At 37.5% G+C, this 19,420-nt stretch overlaps 1 protein-coding gene across 11 annotated transcripts in view; it reads right to left on the minus strand.

Annotated features, from left to right (window-relative positions):
- Positions 1-19,420, minus strand: part of ERC1 (ELKS/RAB6-interacting/CAST family member 1) — a 304,473-nt gene that overhangs the window by 100,690 nt on the left and 184,363 nt on the right. For 6 of the 11 annotated variants that reach the window (XM_055711657.1, XM_055711655.1, XM_055711662.1 and 3 more), the window contains one exon: positions 3,834-3,994. In XM_055711657.1, coding sequence (XP_055567632.1) covers positions 3,834-3,994 — 161 coding nt within the window. Of the gene's footprint in view, positions 1-3,833; positions 3,995-16,601; positions 16,656-19,420 lie in introns of all 11 variants that reach the window. The other 5 variants (XM_055711653.1, XM_055711656.1, XM_055711651.1 and 2 more) reach the window with 1 other exon arrangement.

The following is a 19,420-nucleotide window of genomic DNA, read 5'->3' on the forward strand; positions in this document are numbered from 1 at the left end:
ACCAACTGAAATACTTTTCTGGCAAATAAACCGTGTGCCAATTAATCAGTTTCTTTTGGACTACTTTCAATTTCAACTCATACTCTACCTCCAGATAATACTGCTTTATTGCTGAGAGGATGAACTCTTAAAAGACAAACAACCTCAACTTCCACTGGCTTAATTTTTAGTTGTGAGTGTTCATGTGTATTTTTCTTATCTGATAGCCAGAAAATGAACATGTGGACTTATCAACCATCTACCAAATATTTTTAAGTGTCTTGCATATCATGCAGGAAAACTGTAGCAGAGATAAGGATGAACAGTCTTCCTGCACAAAACTGCCCAGGTTGGCATTTTATTTTGAATAGTAGCCCTCATGTAGCTCTCAGCAGGCCTTCCAAGTCTGAGATGAAATAAGGAAGGAATACAATAAACAGCTTCATTAAGTTACACAGGCCTGGTTCATCTCTGATCACCGCTTACACTCTGGTTCAAACAAAACAGTATCTGTGGGATGTATCCATGTAATTAGAGACTACTGTGATAAATATTCAAAAGACCACTCATGTAAAGTCACATAAGAAATCAAAAGAATTTTTTTGACAGCTTGATTTTGAATCATAAATTATGTTCTGTTATAACAATTCATTCGTCTGTAATATCCTTGATTACTTTTAAAGAAAAAAGACGATAGTAAATTATTCTCTGACAAGTAATAATCTTTCTGTTGTGTGCCAGCAGGATGAAGGATTCAACTCTGAAGCGCCAACTACATTATGTAAGTCTGCATCCCTTGAATTATAGGGCTAGCAGCAATTGCAATTAGCAAGAGAAGGCATAATTCAGGAAAGGGCTGTTGGACAGTTTTCCAGGTCTGAAAGAACAGATTGAGAAATGCTCCAACTGGGACTATTCAACGCCAAAGCAGATGACTAGGAAGAACCTTCTGGTCCTTCTGACCATAACAAAAGGCCTAGTAAAAAAAAAAAAGTAAAAGTAAAAACCATCTCTGCTCTACATGCAGACACAGTGTCTGTTCCCCTTCCCTATAAGTGCAGTGTCTGGTGCTACAGTTTTGGCAATTGCATGAGCTCGGCCCTAGATTAGACTGTTTGTGCTCAGTTATTTTCACACACTGCCAAAATTCGCTGACAACACCAGGAGAAAAAAAAAGGAAAGGAAAACTGGTGATTTTCAACAGTTTATAACTCAGCTCAGCCTAAGCAGGTTTTTATAGGACAAAGAACAGAGATTTCTCTGTAGACAGCACTTTATTCCTGCCTAATTTAAAAGATTTGCTGTGAATGATGGAAACATTAGAACTTCTTAAAAGAAAACATAACAAAACAAAAATCCTAGCAGTTCACTAGTACTTTTTTACAGTAGATCAGGTTTGGTGATATAAATAGAGAGACCATTATCTACCTCTCTCATAATTATTTACAACAAAGTGTTTTTTTAAAGAAAATGAAAATATTAGACTTAAAGGAAGAGGGCTTCAAAATTCATAGTATTTCTTTAAGGAGTAAAGTTTCTTCCTTGGAATAATTCACACTTGAGCTATTCTAGTGCCACAGTATTCCCTAAGGAGTGTGAAATGATCTTCTCAGGGTTACAGAGTCAGTAGTAAACATAAGTTCTACTCTAAGAAACAGTATTTTAAATACATACTTTCACTAACATGATATCTAACAACTTCCTATTAAAACCCAGAGTTAACTTTCTGGAGTCCTCTTGTTGCTTTAACACTTTCCTTCAGTCCATATCTAGGAACTCCTAACTCAGCATTTCCTAAGCTATTTTACCCGTATGCTCCCCCGCTCCATTAGCTGACTGCAGGGCCCAGGCTGTTAGACTTACACCTCTATCAAATCTCAAATTTGACCAGTGCTGCTCTTGAGTCCCTCAAATTTTTCCCAGTGAAGCATGCCCTAAAACTTGGGAAACAATACTGCTTTACTGTATCTTTGAACAGTATATGTACAACAGCTATTGTTTTCTGTTAATAATATCAAAACCTGCATCACAAAATTGACCACACATTCAATTAATGTTGTTTTTCAGTTCAACAGTAGGAAATGTTTTAACAACAGTTTTGCAAAACTAGAGAACAGATGACAAGAGTGCTTTTCATAAAAGGCATAGGCTGGAAAAGTAGGGCAACAGAGAATATACTGGAATTTCTGTACATAAATACAAGATATTTAATTGACTGGGAGTGCTCAGTAGAGACTTGTTTGCAACAGAGCCTCATGGTGACAGTGAGTTTTTGAAGTTTGGATGCCTTTGGCAGCTTTATAGAACTTTAAGACAGACCAACTATGACTAAAACATGCTCAGCTAGTTAACTATACGGATGTAATGTTTTTTCCATCTTTCTCCCCGTGTGCTGACAGCGTTACCATTCTCTCCAGTGTTCTTCTTCCTTCTGAAGTACAATGGCTCTACCAGTTTATGCAGTTCCTGATACTACATTTCAGTACAACAACTTTCCAACAATAACTTACTCAGCTAAGCGAGATCATCATTTAGAAGTGAGCAGTTACATTAAAGGCTCTAGAGCTACACAATTCCAAATATACTTCAGGATATACTGTACACTACGTGTATATTTTAATGAGAAGGCTTGGCAGAGCAGTTTGGCAGAAGAAAGCACTGCCAAGTGATTGGATATGGGATATATCTCCAGTTGCTTTGGATTCCCACATCACCTTAAGAGCTATTCTTCCCATCCCCCAATACACCAACTCTTAAGGCAGTCAAATTTATAGCTCAATAAAATTTTTTTATTAAAAATAAAAAGTGTGGCTTTTAAGTACTGCAGTCTTCCAACATCCTTATGCCAGGTCTAGATCAGACTGTTGTAGCTGAATATAAAGCTAGGGAGGCTTGGCCCACTTTATACAGCACGCCTAAGTTAGAGTTTCAAGATCTAAGCCACCTCTCTTTCCATTTTGTAACAGCTGTTTTTCTACCCTTTCATATAAAAAAAAAAAAAAAAAAAAGGAAAGAGACTAGTGTAGAAAAGTTAAATAAATAAATAATAGCTCACAAAACCACAGTGGAGGAACCACTGCTGGTCCTGCCAATAAAAATGTTCCTTCTCTTCAGGGCTGGCTAAACAACTGAAAGTGTTTCTAATGAACTGCTGGCAGCGCTATCCATCATTGCACTAAATGGATTCACGTCTTCCTAAACAAAGGATAACTATTTATCTATAATGTACGGTCAGAAATTAGGAAGTATTTAAGCCTCAGAAGTCTAATTCCTCACTTTTCCTCACCTCCTCAAAGCTGCTTTTTGTTCAGGCCTCCCTCCTTCAGCAAAGATGATGAGAGAAATCTGACTGATAGAGAACTTCAGACTCTGTTCCACTGTTAATGAATCATTTGCATAAGTTTGAAAAATACTTTAGCAGACGAGACATATGCAGTCTGACTTCAGCACTACAACCAACTGACGTTATGTTTATCTTGTCCCCCATTTTTTTTTTTTTGGTCATGTTACACCGACTTGTGTCTTACCTTAAGGTAGATAATAGACTACTCAAAGCAAGATGGCACATTCATAAGACAGGCAAAACAATGTCCCAGTAATTGTTAGGATCTTTGAAGATGCTATTGTGCAAATAATAGTAAGGAATCAGAAGGAAGAAATGTTGCTGAGTTCTAACAAAAGCATGAAAGTCATGTAGGTAATCCCTGGTCAGAAGTCACTTCTGAAGGTATATAGATATCTACCACCTGTAGAGATGTATTCAAGCAGTGGCTGTCTTCAGAACACCAGGGATCAGGGGCGAACTCAGAGATATCAATAAAACATGCCTACAAATAAGGTAAAGAAACACTTACTTCATTTCCAGAACTTCCTCCAAATGTTTCCTTCTTTCAGCTCGTAGGTTGGTCAAATGGGTTTCCTTCTCAGCCAAAGACTGTTGTGTAGAGGACAATTTTGCTTTCATTGACTCCAGCTCCTGCTTAACCTTCTCCATGGCCATCATCAGCTCTTCTACCTAAAACATTTGGGGGAAGACAGGAGGAGAGAAAAACAGTGTAATCAACTGGAACTTAATAAATGTCACAACTAAATTGGAGCACAAAGGTTACCAGTGTATGTACACTGCGTAACACTTCTGTAGACTGGAAACACCATCTAGTGCCGGGGACAGTACCTCAGTGCTTAATTGAAGTAACATTACAGTCTGTGAGTTATCATAAGTCTGGTCACTGGAACATTACCATTATAATACCAAATCAAAAATCTCCAACTCTTTGGTATTTCTATTTTAGAAAACGTACCACAAAGATAAAAGGATGGCCTGTATGTGTTAGAATTAGCCCACAAAAACACTAGGTATTAAAGAAAATACATTGATAATACACCAAATGGATAAAAAACTTTCTCTGTAAATGATGCCTAGTGAGAAACTACATAGGCACTTTAAGAATGAAGGCAAGCTTTCCAAAACAGGGAGAGGACTGGATTCCCATGAAGATGTAAGTAAGGTTACCTCCCTCAAAGTATCAGTTGAAAATACTTATAGGAATGTTTTGTGATTTAGAAACATAAAAGACATTCAAAGTGTTGCTGATGGCAGACAAGTACAGCAGAAAAATGCTCATATCTTTGGCAAATGGGAAAGGTTCAGAATTAACACGATTGTACATTCTAGTATAGATATTACACAGATGAACACGGTCATATTTTATTTTGCACTCAGAGCAGGTTCTGTATCAGTTAAAATTTATCACTAATTAACATGCAAAACCACAATGAATGCTCAAGTATAGCTACATGTAAAATACAAAAACCTCTGGGTATTAATTTAATAATTTTATAGTAATGCTCAATGGTACACATTACTTTTACTGACTTCTTCCATACAGATTTTGTCTTTCTATCACAATCAAGTGTTCATTAACAGCCTTATAATGTGCTTCAAATGGGAGAAACTCAGATGCTACTGTTGCCACAGATGCTACTGCTCAGATGCTACATAATCAAACATTTGTATAAATTTAGTATGAAAATACAGCACTGCATTGCATTTATATTCCTGCATAACAATCAACCTGTGTTTGACCCTGGAAATGAATTACTGAAATTATATTAAGCTCAATTTGTACTTAACATGATTTTACAAAAAGAGCTGGGTACATCACTCGCTATACAGGTGCTGGAGGATGGAAGGTATGGGACATACCACCCCTTGCTTTAATAAATCCTGTACTCCTAAAGGCAGAGCTAATGACTCAGGACAGAGATGGATAGTAAGATTGGTTTTCATCCTCAATCAGTGACAGAGCAAGAAACACTGCAATTCAGAATTAGCAGATTTATAAAAATCTAGCATAGTCATTATGCAGTGTTTACTGCAGAAATTCCATCTACCTCCACTGAAATGCAGCTGACAAGCACTCTTCTTATACCCAGCAAAGTAAGAAAAATTTTAAATATGTAATTATCAAAAGCTATTCAAAACATACAGCCAAGAATTCATCCAGTAATCAAAAAACCAAAGGAAAATCTCAGTGACACACAGGCCCAACTGGCTAGCTTGCATATAATCACCAAACTTTTCCTGTCTTATTAGTGTTTAGTGTGCAAAACAAGATCAGAAACCCTGTCAGCTATTAAAACAAAGAGAAAACTCCATAAAACGAAACAGAGAAATGTATCAGAAAAGAATGCAAAGAAAAACCTGCAGAAACAATGAATAGCAAAAAATACTACTAGGATGGGAACTGATCCCTAGAAAGAGAAAAAAAGCAACATGTTGGGGAAGTGAAGGTGTACTAGTGTATCAGCTTCCAGTATATCAGCTTCTACTTCCTTTAGGATCAGAATTACCTACATAAACATTTCCTTTATAACAGAATAAAAGAGGCACAACAACCACAAAAGCCCTTTGCTTATAACAGAAAACAACCTCAAATAAACAAGCCCTCAGCCAACTGCAACAATCAAAACAGCCTGCGTCAATCTGTCAGTTGCCAAGATAAAACCATCTTTGAAGCAACATTTTTCTATAATCAGGTTTGAAAAACTTTTGACATCCTTCATTCCATCCCCAGTCGCCAAGACTTGTGATGCTAACACTAAAGGACTGGTTTGCTTGATGCAGATCTGCAGCGTAACAGCTCCATGCTGTTTAGAAGACACGAGGCTAAAGGCCAAAGCTCCTAGTACTAGGTGGCCAGATCTAACTCTGCAGGAGAACTTTGTAGTAGCGTAGCAGTTACTGCCGGTACTTAACCTTCTTCTCATTGCTCTGTTTCCTAATTCTTTTAATTCTGAGGTTATGTTCTGTATTTTTCCAGGTTAACATAAAATTGATCTAATCATGGATTAGAATGGCTGGAATGCAAGTGGCTTTTAAACTGCGCCAACAACTTAGTTTACAGAATTATCATTACCTTCCATCCTCTCCAGCAAGTATCATTTGTCATGCAATTTACTAAAGACAAAATCCACCAAAACACTGATGACTGTATTCACAATAAAGACTTCATTGTTCAGATTCATCAAGTTATAGATATTCCATGGGATCATTTCAATTAAACTTCTACAAAAGAAAACATTTTATTTGGCAGTTGATGAATCTTAGTGCAGACCTGTCTGTGTATGTCCCAGTAGGCAGTCCCGTGAGAAATGATACAGGAATATTCACTGGAAGCAAACTGCTTGCAAAGCACATTTAAATTAGCCAATACAAAAAACTTCAAATCTACCCTTGATTTTTTTTCCCCTGAGAGCAGCTGATTACATAATAAAGAAAAAATATTTGCCAAGGACCTGAGTTGATGGCACACTGAGATGTTTACAGAGACATATTGTTGACATTTTCTGAGGTAAGCTTGTGCCCTGCCAGTTAAAACTACAAAGTTTCCATTTTAGAAGGTGTAGAGTTGCTTGCTTCTCTTCTGTCTCTGCTCAAATGGTAGTATAATAAAGCAGAGTGTATCTTTGACTATCCATGACTTACCCGTGATTCATTTTTCTGTAGGCAAACCTGAAAGATCTTCATGTATTCTAAGCAGGATGAATCTGCAGAGAACTTAAATGGAGACCATTTTTTTCATTGTTCTTAGGTCTTACGTGACCTGACCGGGTGACAGCTTATCTTTAAGGAATAACATAAAGCTGAATGAAGTTTCCATTCAAGGACAGAGCTCCTGAGAGATTGAACAAACTATGTGAAAGACTGTAAACTATGTCCATTAGATCAGTATGGAACTCACAGCAGCAGCAAAGGGTAATGTCAACATCGGACAAAGCTTTTACACAGCATGAACATCTCCTTAGAAATTATAAAAGCAAGGTGGCAATACAACTGGAATTCATCTACCATGTCAATGGCAGCCTGTAAAGAAATAGAAGAAATGACAATACCAAAAAAGTGAAGCCTTTTTCAGGAGCCTATCTAACATCTCTAATCTCCCTGCTCCTAAAAACTCTAATTTCAGGCTCCTCTGATGCAACTGTACATCAGAAACCAGGCTGTTGCACAGACATACAGGCATCACATTATCTCCAAGTATGTGGTGTTTCCAGTAAGCTTTTCTGGCCATTGGGTAATGTGAAGCCAGGGACTTCCAAAGAGCTTGGTCAAGTTCCCCAAAAGTCAGTGAAAATATGCAAAATATTAATGAGAATGGGGATCCTACTAACCTCCATACTAGCTCCTGAAAAGATTACTGATGATCAGGCTAGGTAAGCTCAAACTCCCACCTCTAACGTAAGGAGAACTGAAAATTTCTGAGACGTAGTAGATGTGGCATGCCAGGAAGAAGGCTACATCAACTGATGTGGTTAGCTTTCTCTTAAAATCAGCACCCAGGGACTCCAACACCTGAGGTCAATGCAGACAGGCAGGCTAAAGCAGCCTCAAAATCCCCATGTGCTTCAGTGTGTTAAAACAACAACGTAGTGGCAACTACCTTTTTCTTCCCATTGTGAACTTCTTCCTCAGTGACAAAGGATCACCTGAAGAGACCTTTTCTACTGCACAGAAAATTGAAAAAGGCCTCCATAATCCTCTCAAAAAGACAGTTCTGGAGCTTAATCTATTGCTTACACTTTTTCAGAGAAGCAGAGCAATTTTGGGTCATCATCCAAGCAACAAATGCATCATGAACGCTGGTAACATGATGTAATTCACTACAGTGGTACTATGCAAATGAAGAGAGGCAATGGACAAGTCATCAATATGGAAAAAAAAAAAAAAGGAAAATGCTATGCACTTGAAAAAACTCTTGCACGGGCAGAGGACCTACTCTGAAATGGTGACCAATGCAATCCATGTTTACGTGCTGTGTGCATATCAAGAACAAGGAAAAGGCTAAAGAACACCCTCCACAGACACTACAAAGGAAAATTTTCCAGTCTCAAGTGACAGGATATGAATCCATCCATAGTTCAAATGTATATGACTGGCTTAAATAATATTTATTAAGGATAGCAAATCACTGGTAAACTATATAAAAATATTTTATGTTATTGTTAGATAAGGCTTTTCCCTACCTGTAGATTAATAATCTTTGCAGAAGAGACTGCATTTCTCTCTGTTATTCATTTCTTCATAGAGTAGTTTGTGTTGGAAGGGATCTTAAAGATCACCTAGTTTCAGCTTCCCTGCCATGGCAGGGACACCTTCCACTAGACGAGGTTGCTCAGAGTCCCATCCAGCCTGGCCCTGAACACTTCCAACGATGGGGTATCCACAGCGTCTCAGAGGAACCTGTTCCTCACCATGCTCATTGTAAAGAATTTCTTTCTTATGTCCAGTCTAAACGTACCCCTCTTTCAGGTTAAAACCTTTGCCCCTTGTCCTGTCACTACAGGCCTTGGTAAAAAGTCTCTCTCTGTCCATCTTTTAAGTCCCCTTTATATACTGCAAGGTTGTAATAAAGTGTCTCCAGAGCCTTCTCTTCTCTGGGCTGAACAACTTAAATTCTCAGCATTTTGTCAGAGAAGAGGTGTTCCAGCCCTCTGGATCACTTTTGTGGCCCTCCTCTGGACCTGCTCTAACAGGTCCATGTCTTTCTTGTGCTGGGGACCCCAGAGCTGGATCCAGTGCTCCAGGTGGGGTCTCACCAGAGCAGGGTAGAGCGGGAGAATCACCTCCACACTGAATACAAAATGATGAGATTTTAGAAAATACAGATACAAATAGCAACACAAAAAAGTAATTTTCCATGATCACTATATAAATCAATCACTAGAGATTTTATTTTCAAAACCACCTCAGCAGGCTAACTTGTATATTTGAAATGATTGGCTTTCTAAACATAGACCCTTCTTGTATAAAAAAGAAATTACCATTACAAGACAAAATGTACTTGAAATCTGTACTTTTTTCTCAAAATGAATTAGGCCAGCAAAACAAAAGGTCTTGCAATTACAAGTCAGTAGTAAGAACAGTACAAGGACTGAAAAAAACACAATTAACATTTCTTAAAGTGTCACTCACTCTCTCAGAGGACAGTTTCCTACTTCTCTACAGCTCTTGAGTTTTTAAACTATTTTTCATTTCACTGTGTACATTACTGAAATGATAAAGGGTCTGCAAATTTCTGCATTAGCTTTTACTTAGTTGAACTGATTAGACCACAGGACAGAGAGAATGAAAAGAAAGAGACAGAAAAAAAAAAGACAAAGACAAGAGTTCTGGCTCCATGCAAACTTGTTTGGATCCCAGAAAAATTTCCCAGAACAGATGTTAAGACATGGAAAAAGCACAGGCCAGACTTGGGACTTAAGCATGTAATTTAACTGCCTCAAGTAACATATTACAGAGAGAAAGCATTGAGTCTGACATAACTTGGATTGCCAGCAGGACCAGATGGTTTGCTTAAATCACAAGCTAATAAACCTTTACACAAAATAAGAGGGAAATGAATTATGGTTTCATCATAGCCCCATTTTCGTTAAAGCAGTAGGGTGGCTTTAGGTACTCTTAAAGACTATATCCAAGACACTTAACTAAATTCTTGGCTATTCTGAATTAAGGGAACAAATTCTTGTAGATATTGGGAAAGCTGTTAGGCATAGCTTCTTGAGAGCTAAAAATATCAGAGAAACAAGTAAGCAGTAAGAAGAAACACCACCATCACCCCCACTCCCTGCCCCGATAAAATTAAAACGTAATTTCTGGTCTGTAAGGTAAGGACAGTTCTCAAGTAGAAAAGATGAAAGCTCTGCCACACTGACAGCAGCAGGGTATAAAGCAGAATGGCTCTGCCTCACCACACAGGCTGGAGGCTCTGGCTCCCGTTCAAGCCCCTCTTATTCACCACCGTGCATGAGTATGCATATGCCTGTAGGTGGACAGAGGAATCAGAGGAATGCATCATGGCTACTGGCTTCTCTACTACGACAATGTCACCACCACTAACCCTTTTGAAGGAGATATGTAAGGGGTTAAGATCCTTAACTTTTATTTTTATTCTGTAATTGTTGGCACTATAAAGATATACTAAGGTGAACAGATGTTCACCTGAAGAGACTGTTCTTCTGTACACCATACATATCAACCTATATAACTGCTTCACGTGTTCTGTGTGGCCACAGTTAATGAACATTGCCATAAGCTCCTATGCAGACAGATGAAAAATTCCTTCTTTCTCCACAAGCTGGAATTCCTTAGTTATAGATCCTATCTAAGGACACTTTGAAATAAACATAGCAGAATACTGCGCAACAATTTAGATATTTCTATACACCACATTTACCTCCATCTCAAAGACGATGCCAGATTTACAGTGCCCCTTTTGTGAAGGTCAACTGTGTATAATACTAGAGGACTATGGCAAACTGCACACAGAGGAGTTCTGTTTTGTTCACAATAAATAGGGGAGTTGGTGTCAAAGCTGTGAAAGTGGTGGATTATCAGTTCTCCAGCGAAAAAAGCAAGGTCTTCTGATCAGATCATCTGTAATATTCAGCAGTAATTTTAGGGATTAACTTTGTGCTTCTTTACATTAGTGTGTGATTTTCTTAAGCCTTGGTGCCTTTGTTTTTTAGGTTGTTAGGATTTTGTACATTCAGTATCCCTGACAGCATCCCGTGTTTTGGTGGCTTCATAGAACTGGCGCCACTGTCCCTTTCTTACAGTATTAATTGGGAAAAGGAGAGGATAAAGATAAAGTGAGAGAACAAAAGATTGGTCTGAAAAGCTGCAGGATACTGTAGTTGAATGTAAATTTTCTTACCACTGTGAAAGTGTGATACTTAGGCAGCTGCTGTCTCTTTGTTTCCATGAGTTGGTCTCTCATATAAAAAAAGCATCTGACAATGAAGAGGAGTTAATGCTCTGCATTGCTCCTTACTGTCTCCACTGATGGCTCCAGGCAATGAAGAGCATTAGTATTAGACTGATCAGATCTGACACTACCATGTTACTCCTGCAGAACCCACACGATAGAAATACAGGAGTCTTTGTCAGGGAGTACGTTACTTGAGTACCAATCAAGAGTGCTTTTTGCTCATAGAGCACTGAGCTTTTGTATGGAGGGGGAATCAACATCCACAGATGTTTAGGAAAGAGAAAACTCCTGAGCTGCCAGACTTCAGGACTGAGTAAGTCACAGCTGTGTCCTGTTAGGATGTTTGAAGGTAGCTTTGACAGTTTATCTCCTAAATGAGGGCCATAAGCCATATAAATAAGCAACAGCCTACTGCTGGGAGAAGAGCTCTTGAAAAGGAAGTAATAATTATCTCTGCTTAACACATACAAAATATTTGAGTCAGACCTGGAAAAAAAAAGTGAAAAACTGAATTCTGATTTCTACTGAGGACAGAAACCTGTTGTAGTCTCAGGTATCTGAAGATTATAACAAATTACAATTTTATTTCTGCATTTCCCTCAAGTGGAACCATTACCCAAGGAAATATTCTCATTATGGTTTTTAACCTTCGCAACCATGCCAATGGAAGCTGTCCTGTTTTACTTCACATGGATCTATAGTCTCAGGAAACTGTCTTGTGTTTATCTTCTGTGGCTAGCAATAAATCTCTCCAGCCTCTTGGGAACACAGCAGCCATCACCAGGGATAACAAACAATCTTGCAAAAATTACCTTCTAAAAATCTCTTCAGAGGCAGAGAGACTAAAATATTGCACATTTAGCATATTCTGCACAATTTTGCACACACTCATTTAGCACAGCTTATTACATGTAAACAAAAAGCTCTAGAACTATGCCTAATTCATGGTACTCCAGCCACAACTCTAACCATAGGTATCTTCAAAGTAACTCAAACTTTCTTAGGGTACATCTATGCTGTGATTGCTGCAAAGGCAGCAGTAGCAACTGGGCCAGAGGAAGCCTGTCAGCTCAGACTAATTGCCCTGGGATTTCAGCAGTTTTTCACAAGCCTTCTTTAGGCCATGCTGATTTCCATTTGCTGGATTTTAGACAGTTTCAGGTTACCTAGGATATGTCACATGGCAGGCAGTTTAGATACAACTAAATAATATTCATAGTAAATATTTAATACTGTGCTATGTATGTACCATAGCATAGATTGTCAATTTATATAGCACAAATTGATTTTCCAAAGAGGAGAGACTCTGGGATTATGTATTAACTCACTACAAGTAGTGAAAAAATGGTATGCTAATTCCACATACAACTTTAACACTCTTTTCCTAAAAGACATTAAGGATCATGGGCATAAATACATGAAAAAAACAGTTATTATGTGAAAGCACATGCATTGCCACATGAAGGTTGAACATGCGGCTAACTGAAGAAGTACAGTCTCACTGACAAGCTCGGGAAAGTTTCCACCCCTACCAACACGTGGAAGCAAATCTTCAGCATTGTAGTTAACAGAAAGCAAACAGCAGAACCTAACCACAATAATTAAAAAGGAATCCCACCATACTGAGCCAACTGAACTCAGGCTAAAATTCAGTGAAGGCTTTGAAGCAATCTGATGCTAAACAGCAGTACAGCAAAGTCTGGAAGCTTTTGTGTGAGTAGGAAACCTTTCAGAAGAGGCACCTTTAATTTAATGAGCCTCAAGTTCATACTCTTTTGTGTTCTATGTAGAAGAATGGTCTGGAAAGGAATACAATTTCTTTTCTTGCACTTCATCAGTTTCTGGGGAAAAATTACTTATGTCAGAGAAAAAGAGTATATATTTTTAAAATTATTAATCTAATGTACAAGTCTAATGAACTACTCTAATGCTCTAATGTAGATATTATTGGATCATACTTGCATCTAAGATGACAGTTAAAGAACACAACTGGAAAATGGAAAAGAAATTCCAAATGAAAAAAGCACAGGACTAAACAAATATTAATAGAAGTATTTGCTTGGGTCCTTACAATTCCAAGCAAACATTAATGTAATCAAATCTGTAAGACTGATTTTCTCTTGAGCCACAACAAATAAGATACTGTCTAGAGTATTTGAGAAAATAATATAACAGGTAGATACCAAGACAGAACTTTGTCTAGAATACTTGACTATAATAAAAGGCATAATGTGAAATCAGTATTTATCTGTTAAACAATAAAAAGGGATAACAATCCAGACAAAATGATCTTAAAATCAGCATTTGTACCAAATTTCTATATAACAGTTTCCATCGGTACTTCTCATTTCATTAAATGAAAAGCTGACTTATATGGGGAAATGCTCAATGTATATTTTGAACAGAGGTTAATTATGCTCTCTAATCCTCAGTTCTCCTAGAAGTCATCAAATTTTGCCCACTTTGCAATCTTAAATGAGTGCAATAAAAACAAACAAAACCAAAGTCACCATCCTTGGAGGTATTTAAAAGATGTGTAGATATGGTGCTTTGGGACATGGTTTAGTGGTGGACTTGGCAGTGCTAGTTTAATGGTTGGACTCCATGATCTTAAAGATCTTTTCCAGCCTAAACAATTCTATGATTCCAAAACATTTAGAAGTTTTTTTCCCCTATAATATTAGAAAAAGATCTCTGTCTCAAAGTCTTTGGGCATGATTTTCTATTCATCATTTTTTTTCCTATTCATTCTTCTTTACTGGAGGCAAAAAAAAGTCTCCCACACCCTCAACCTGGCACAGCTGAACACATCTAAGACAGAAAAGAGTAAAAATTCCACTGTTACACCTCTCCAATGGTATGTTACTGAATACAGAAATAATTATACACAACATGACCCTTCCCGTCCAAGCAGTGTGACTCAATACAAATCTGTGTATTTTTAAAGGAAGAGGCTACATAATCCATTTTGATACCTGGGAAGAAGTAGTAACTTTAGGAAGAAGCAGTGCTTCTAAAAATGGCTGGAAACATATTAATTGACAACGACACAGCGCACAGTCAATGTGCTTTAACTAGCCAAATGCTTTCTCTAACCAAAGGAACAGAATCACACCAAAGAATGAAAAATATATCTATCTTGAACAACAATAGGAAGACTATACTTCAGGCTGACAACTGACTTAGCTGTTAAAAAATTGTATCAGTAAAAGAAATTGAAATACAAGTTTTAGCACAGATTTTTTACTTGATATGAATTAAATACACAAATGACTTCGTACATGTATGTATAGACATACATTCAAAAATCAAAATGAGTTTGGCAGACTTTTATAGAAAGGAGCTTTGAAGAAAATATTCAAGAGATGTTCAGCCACAGAGAACATAAAGTGCTTAGAAAAATCAGTGAGAACCAATAAGACTACAGCACCTTCACCCCTGAACCATACCCTGGTGATCTTCATTCTCTTGGTTTATCAGACTTCTCATTAGGAGATACAGAAGAAGAGACAAAAATATTCATTAAAAGCAAACTGCCCAGCACCTGTTACAGAGCAGTCAGAATTCTGAGATTTCTATGGTGCTCAAAACACACCTATAGGTAGGTGGTTCAAAAGAAATTCCACTTTATATTTTCCATTTACAGGGACCTGTAGGAAGTAAATTAATGTGTCAGAATTTGTAAATACACTCAACATATTTTAAAAAATACTTTAGATCTATTACAGTAATAGAATGGTTACTGAAAAAATGGCATGTGTTTTAGTTTATTTTGCATTTTTAGAAGGTACTTCATAGAAAGGATCCAATATATCATAATTCTGTTGTAAATGTAGCTCCTACTTTATAGACAATGTAGCCTAAGTAAAGTAACCTAGAAAGTGAAAACAGGACCAGAATGGTGGTCTGATGAAAGTGCAAATGAGAGGTATCATTCAAAACTTGGCTAGAATTTCTGTACAGTAATTTACAGGTAAGAGACAAAAGGCTCTTTGAGGCTGTACTCTACATTCAAACCTCTGCAGACTCTGCACTTACAACAGGGAAATTCTGGTCAACAGGAGACGGGAAAAAGGAGAGGTGAAGGAGGTTCTAGTTGAATTATTAAGCTATTTCATATTTATTTCTCCTTAATAAACAGATACGTATTTTGAAGTAGGCATATGTGATAGAGATTCTCAGGAGTCTTGTTCGACTCATTTTACATGTAATATGTATCTGAGAGAATATTAAATCCTGCTGAAATAACTTATAAAGACAGTGGAAGAAAGGAATTAGTATTAAAAAATACATTTAAACAATACATTACTATTACAATATTCAGTCTTTTCTTTTTTTTCTAAAGTAAAGCAGAGAAAACTGCCCTGTGTAGGATAAAAAGACACAATGTATGAACATAGATATAGCTATTTACAGGTCTACATACTTAACCTCTTTAAAATTAAACAAACTTCTATTTCAGTTTATTCCACAACAAGGGCCTTATACTTTCATGAAGATCAAAACACATTTCCAGAATTGCCCTGGAATGGTGCTGGTTATGACTAAATTGATACAGAAGAAAACCTCCTGCCTCATGCTGCCGAAGAAGGGATGGTAAGATGCACCAGGACAGTGAAAGAACATTTGTGAGCAAGACTGGGCCTTCTGTCAAAGACCTCCAGCAGTTTTTTCCTAGGGAAGTAAAACTACCATTGCATTTTTGAGCAGGGAAAAACTATTATTTGATTTATTCCCCCCACCCCCCCGAGGAACATAACAATAGCTTTACTAAAGTAAACTCAGATTTGGTTAATTCAGAAAATGTGCCTGAATCCACATTTGGTTTTGCCATCTCTAATAGAAAGAATTTTGTGATAGAAGTGTTTATCTGAGAAATCCTAACTTCAGCTTTATGGAGAGTACTTAAAAAGAAGTCTCCATACACCTTCCGACCTTCTACTTAGAGGGCTGAACTAGTGGGATCAGCCACAGTAGTACATAACTCCACAGCTGTAAAGAATTTACAGTAATATTTACATACAAGATTCAGCAGGTGCACCAACAAAACCCGGTGAATATGTTAGAAAGAACGAACTTGAAGAACTTTGTAAGACTCCACAGTTAATATATGCTTCCAGGATATTTTGAAACATTGGGTTAAAGAGAGCAAAATTTCAATCTGAAACGGGTATCTGAGAACCATGAAATCCCGAGTAGCTTCATGGACACTGTAATTCAAATCTGAAGCCTGTAAAATAGCAGGAAACCATAAATCATGAGATGATGGAGGGCAGGATTACACAGCACAGGACTACGAAAACAACATTAAATACTGGGGCAGAGGTACACACAAATGAGATGTCCTCATACCTTGAACCACTTAAAGCCAAAATGGTTGACCTCATGCATTGATTCATTAAACAGCTTCAGACAGGCAGTGAAGTGGCAGAATGGTAGAAAAAAAGATAAACATAAGAGAGGAAAGAAAAAGCATGCAGTTAAAAGCAAATTATAATCAGTTTGGACTACATTAACATTTTAAAAATCACACATATCACTCATACGTGGTCTAAGAATGTTCCTAACCTGTCATTGTTTGTAGAAATCAAAGGATTGGCCGTTACTATTGTGTATAAAAGTGCCCCTTGCATTTTAAAACTCTAAAGCTATCTAAAGGTGTATTTCATAATTCTACAAAAAACCTCCACAGAACATAATAAAACAAAGACAGCATTCTTTTAAAGTGACTGAAGGAATATGAATGGAAAAACATTTGAAGGAAAGTCTCCTCCCTACCTTGGAAAAAAAGCGACTTGCCATTGCTCTATTACTTGACTGTATTTAATTGATACCAAAACAAAACCCTATTGGACAAAATGGGGCACAGCAGCTCTCCTAGTGCTGACTGGAAGAAGAGACTTCAGTTGCTTTTCCTTCATGCTGCCTTGTTGGTCGTATTTTAAAAACCATAACTGGTCAGAGCTGGCAGTCCTGTTGGAGTGGGACACTGCTGTCAATCAGTGATGGTATAGACTCTTCCCTCTTCTGATCCTGCTGTTTTCAATCTGTCCTTCTTTCTCCTCCTCACTTCTGTTCACACTACTACATCCAAATTAATTTCTTTTTCACAGTGCTGTTGCCCACCATATTCTACCATTTTCCCCCCACAAATTTTACTCCTCTTTATTCTCTTCCTCTCCTCTCAATCTCTCTCACTGGTCCTTATGGCTCACTGACCCTCAGGCTTCACATTTACATGCCTTGCTTCACCTTTCAGATTGTAGACTCAATTCCAACTCTCTGTTCACTGGCTATTTCCCTTTTTCACCAGGCTCTGACCAGCTGATCTCATTCTGTGCCTTTCATCAGGCTTTGCTGGTGAATCCTTTTTAAAAGCCTCTTTACTGCCATACCTGAAATTTGTGCATATTCCCAAAGCACTATTTTCTTTCCATATTCTTGTTTTAGGATGCCTTATGTATAAATAAAACCTCATTTCTATGACAACATTTTCCCATTTTACTAACCCAGACTTATCTCTTCTCCCCTCCACAATACACTTGCTGCCAACAGCTCACAGTGGAGAGTCATCTATGAGGAGTTCATGCTCAACACACTAAAAAAAAGTCTTCCTTCCCATCCTGTGACTGAAATCTTCCTTACTACTTACTTTGTTTTCATCTAGGACAGATCTTTCATGTTTTTGTTAGTCTTGACAGTATCTTTGACTCAATCCTCCATTAAAGTTTACTTTTAAAAACTTGCAGAAATTAATTTACAGAATATCTCTAATATAAGACTCTTCTGACTGCATCTATATAACTGAACTTCTCTGGTAGGATTTCTTCTGTGTCTGGATCTATGCAAAAGTCTTTCTTGTGCAGGTTGTGCCCATCTGTGCAGGAATTTTGTCTGTAGCTTTGGTCATGTTAATGCTACTAGCATGCCTCTTTGCTAGTGAATCAAATGTAAGCTACTCATCCTTTGGAAACTCTGCCCATCTTTCCATACTGAGATGGCCTGTGATCATCCTCTAATACAAGCCTTCATTATGTGTATAAAATTTGTAGATGCTCATCTCTGTGTTTACTTCCCTCACTTCAGATACTTCTAGCCCCTACAAAATTAACACACTCTACCTCCTTCTAAACCTTCCCTCAAAAAATTCAGTAAGCCTCATGCATTTTGTTCTACGTTTTGGCATCACAAAATGGTGAGTTCTGTGGGCTTCTAGGTGCTCAAAGAACATAAAAATTGTCACTGTGTCTTGTAACAAAGAAATCAAAACATTATGACATCCTAGGCATCAAATCACATACCATTTTATTTTCCTTTGCCTCTCAGCATAGAACCTGCTGCTTTCTGAGATACATATTTTCCTTTCAAGAAGGTCTAAACTTTGATGTGGTCTACACTACCTAGTTAACATTTCTATTTCATGCAATTTTTTTAAAGGCTACAAGATGTTTGGAAAGAAGGCATTCTTGAAAGTGAATTCCATAACAATGTCTAAGATCTTAGGGTACAGCACCCAGAATTATCCTCAATACATCTACCAGCAAACAGCTAAGCTTGACTCTAGCCTGAAGAGAAATAGTTGCTTTCTTCCTGAAAACCTGGATTATTACTAAGATACTTGCATGTTCTTTTTTGTTAAAGTATGCGACACAAGAACACATGTTGGAAAAAACCTCTTAAAACATTTTAAAGTGCACTCAGAACTTTTTTAAATAGTCAGAACTATTTTATTCAAATAACAAAGAGAAGGAGATCACTCCATTGCAATGCAACTGACCAAATGCTCCTGTTTGCTAATTACAGTTAAGTAAGGAACAGTGAAAAACACTGAAGAGGCTCACAAAAAGCACAGTAAGAATGCCAGGTTCAGCTTCTACTTCAACAGCTTTATCAAAATCTCATGGAATTTTATTCCCTATTTATGGTATGTTTTCTTGATGATCACTTACCTGAGTTAAAATCAGGCACACAGATGATTCTTCAGAGTATGTCAGTAGCACAGAATCAGTCCATGCACAGAAGTTTATCCTTGTGGCTTCAACACACAAGTGTGTATTTACTGTGTGTATGCCTGGCTCAGGCCAAGGGATTTGTCTCTTTGCCCAGTTGTTTTGCCAGTGCAATGAGACTGTTGCCTATAAACACAACTATCCTAATAACAATAATCATCT

The sequence above is a fragment of the Falco cherrug genome, chromosome 5 (assembly GCF_023634085.1).
Source record: "Falco cherrug isolate bFalChe1 chromosome 5, bFalChe1.pri, whole genome shotgun sequence".
Classification (NCBI taxonomy): Eukaryota; Metazoa; Chordata; class Aves; order Falconiformes; family Falconidae; genus Falco; species Falco cherrug.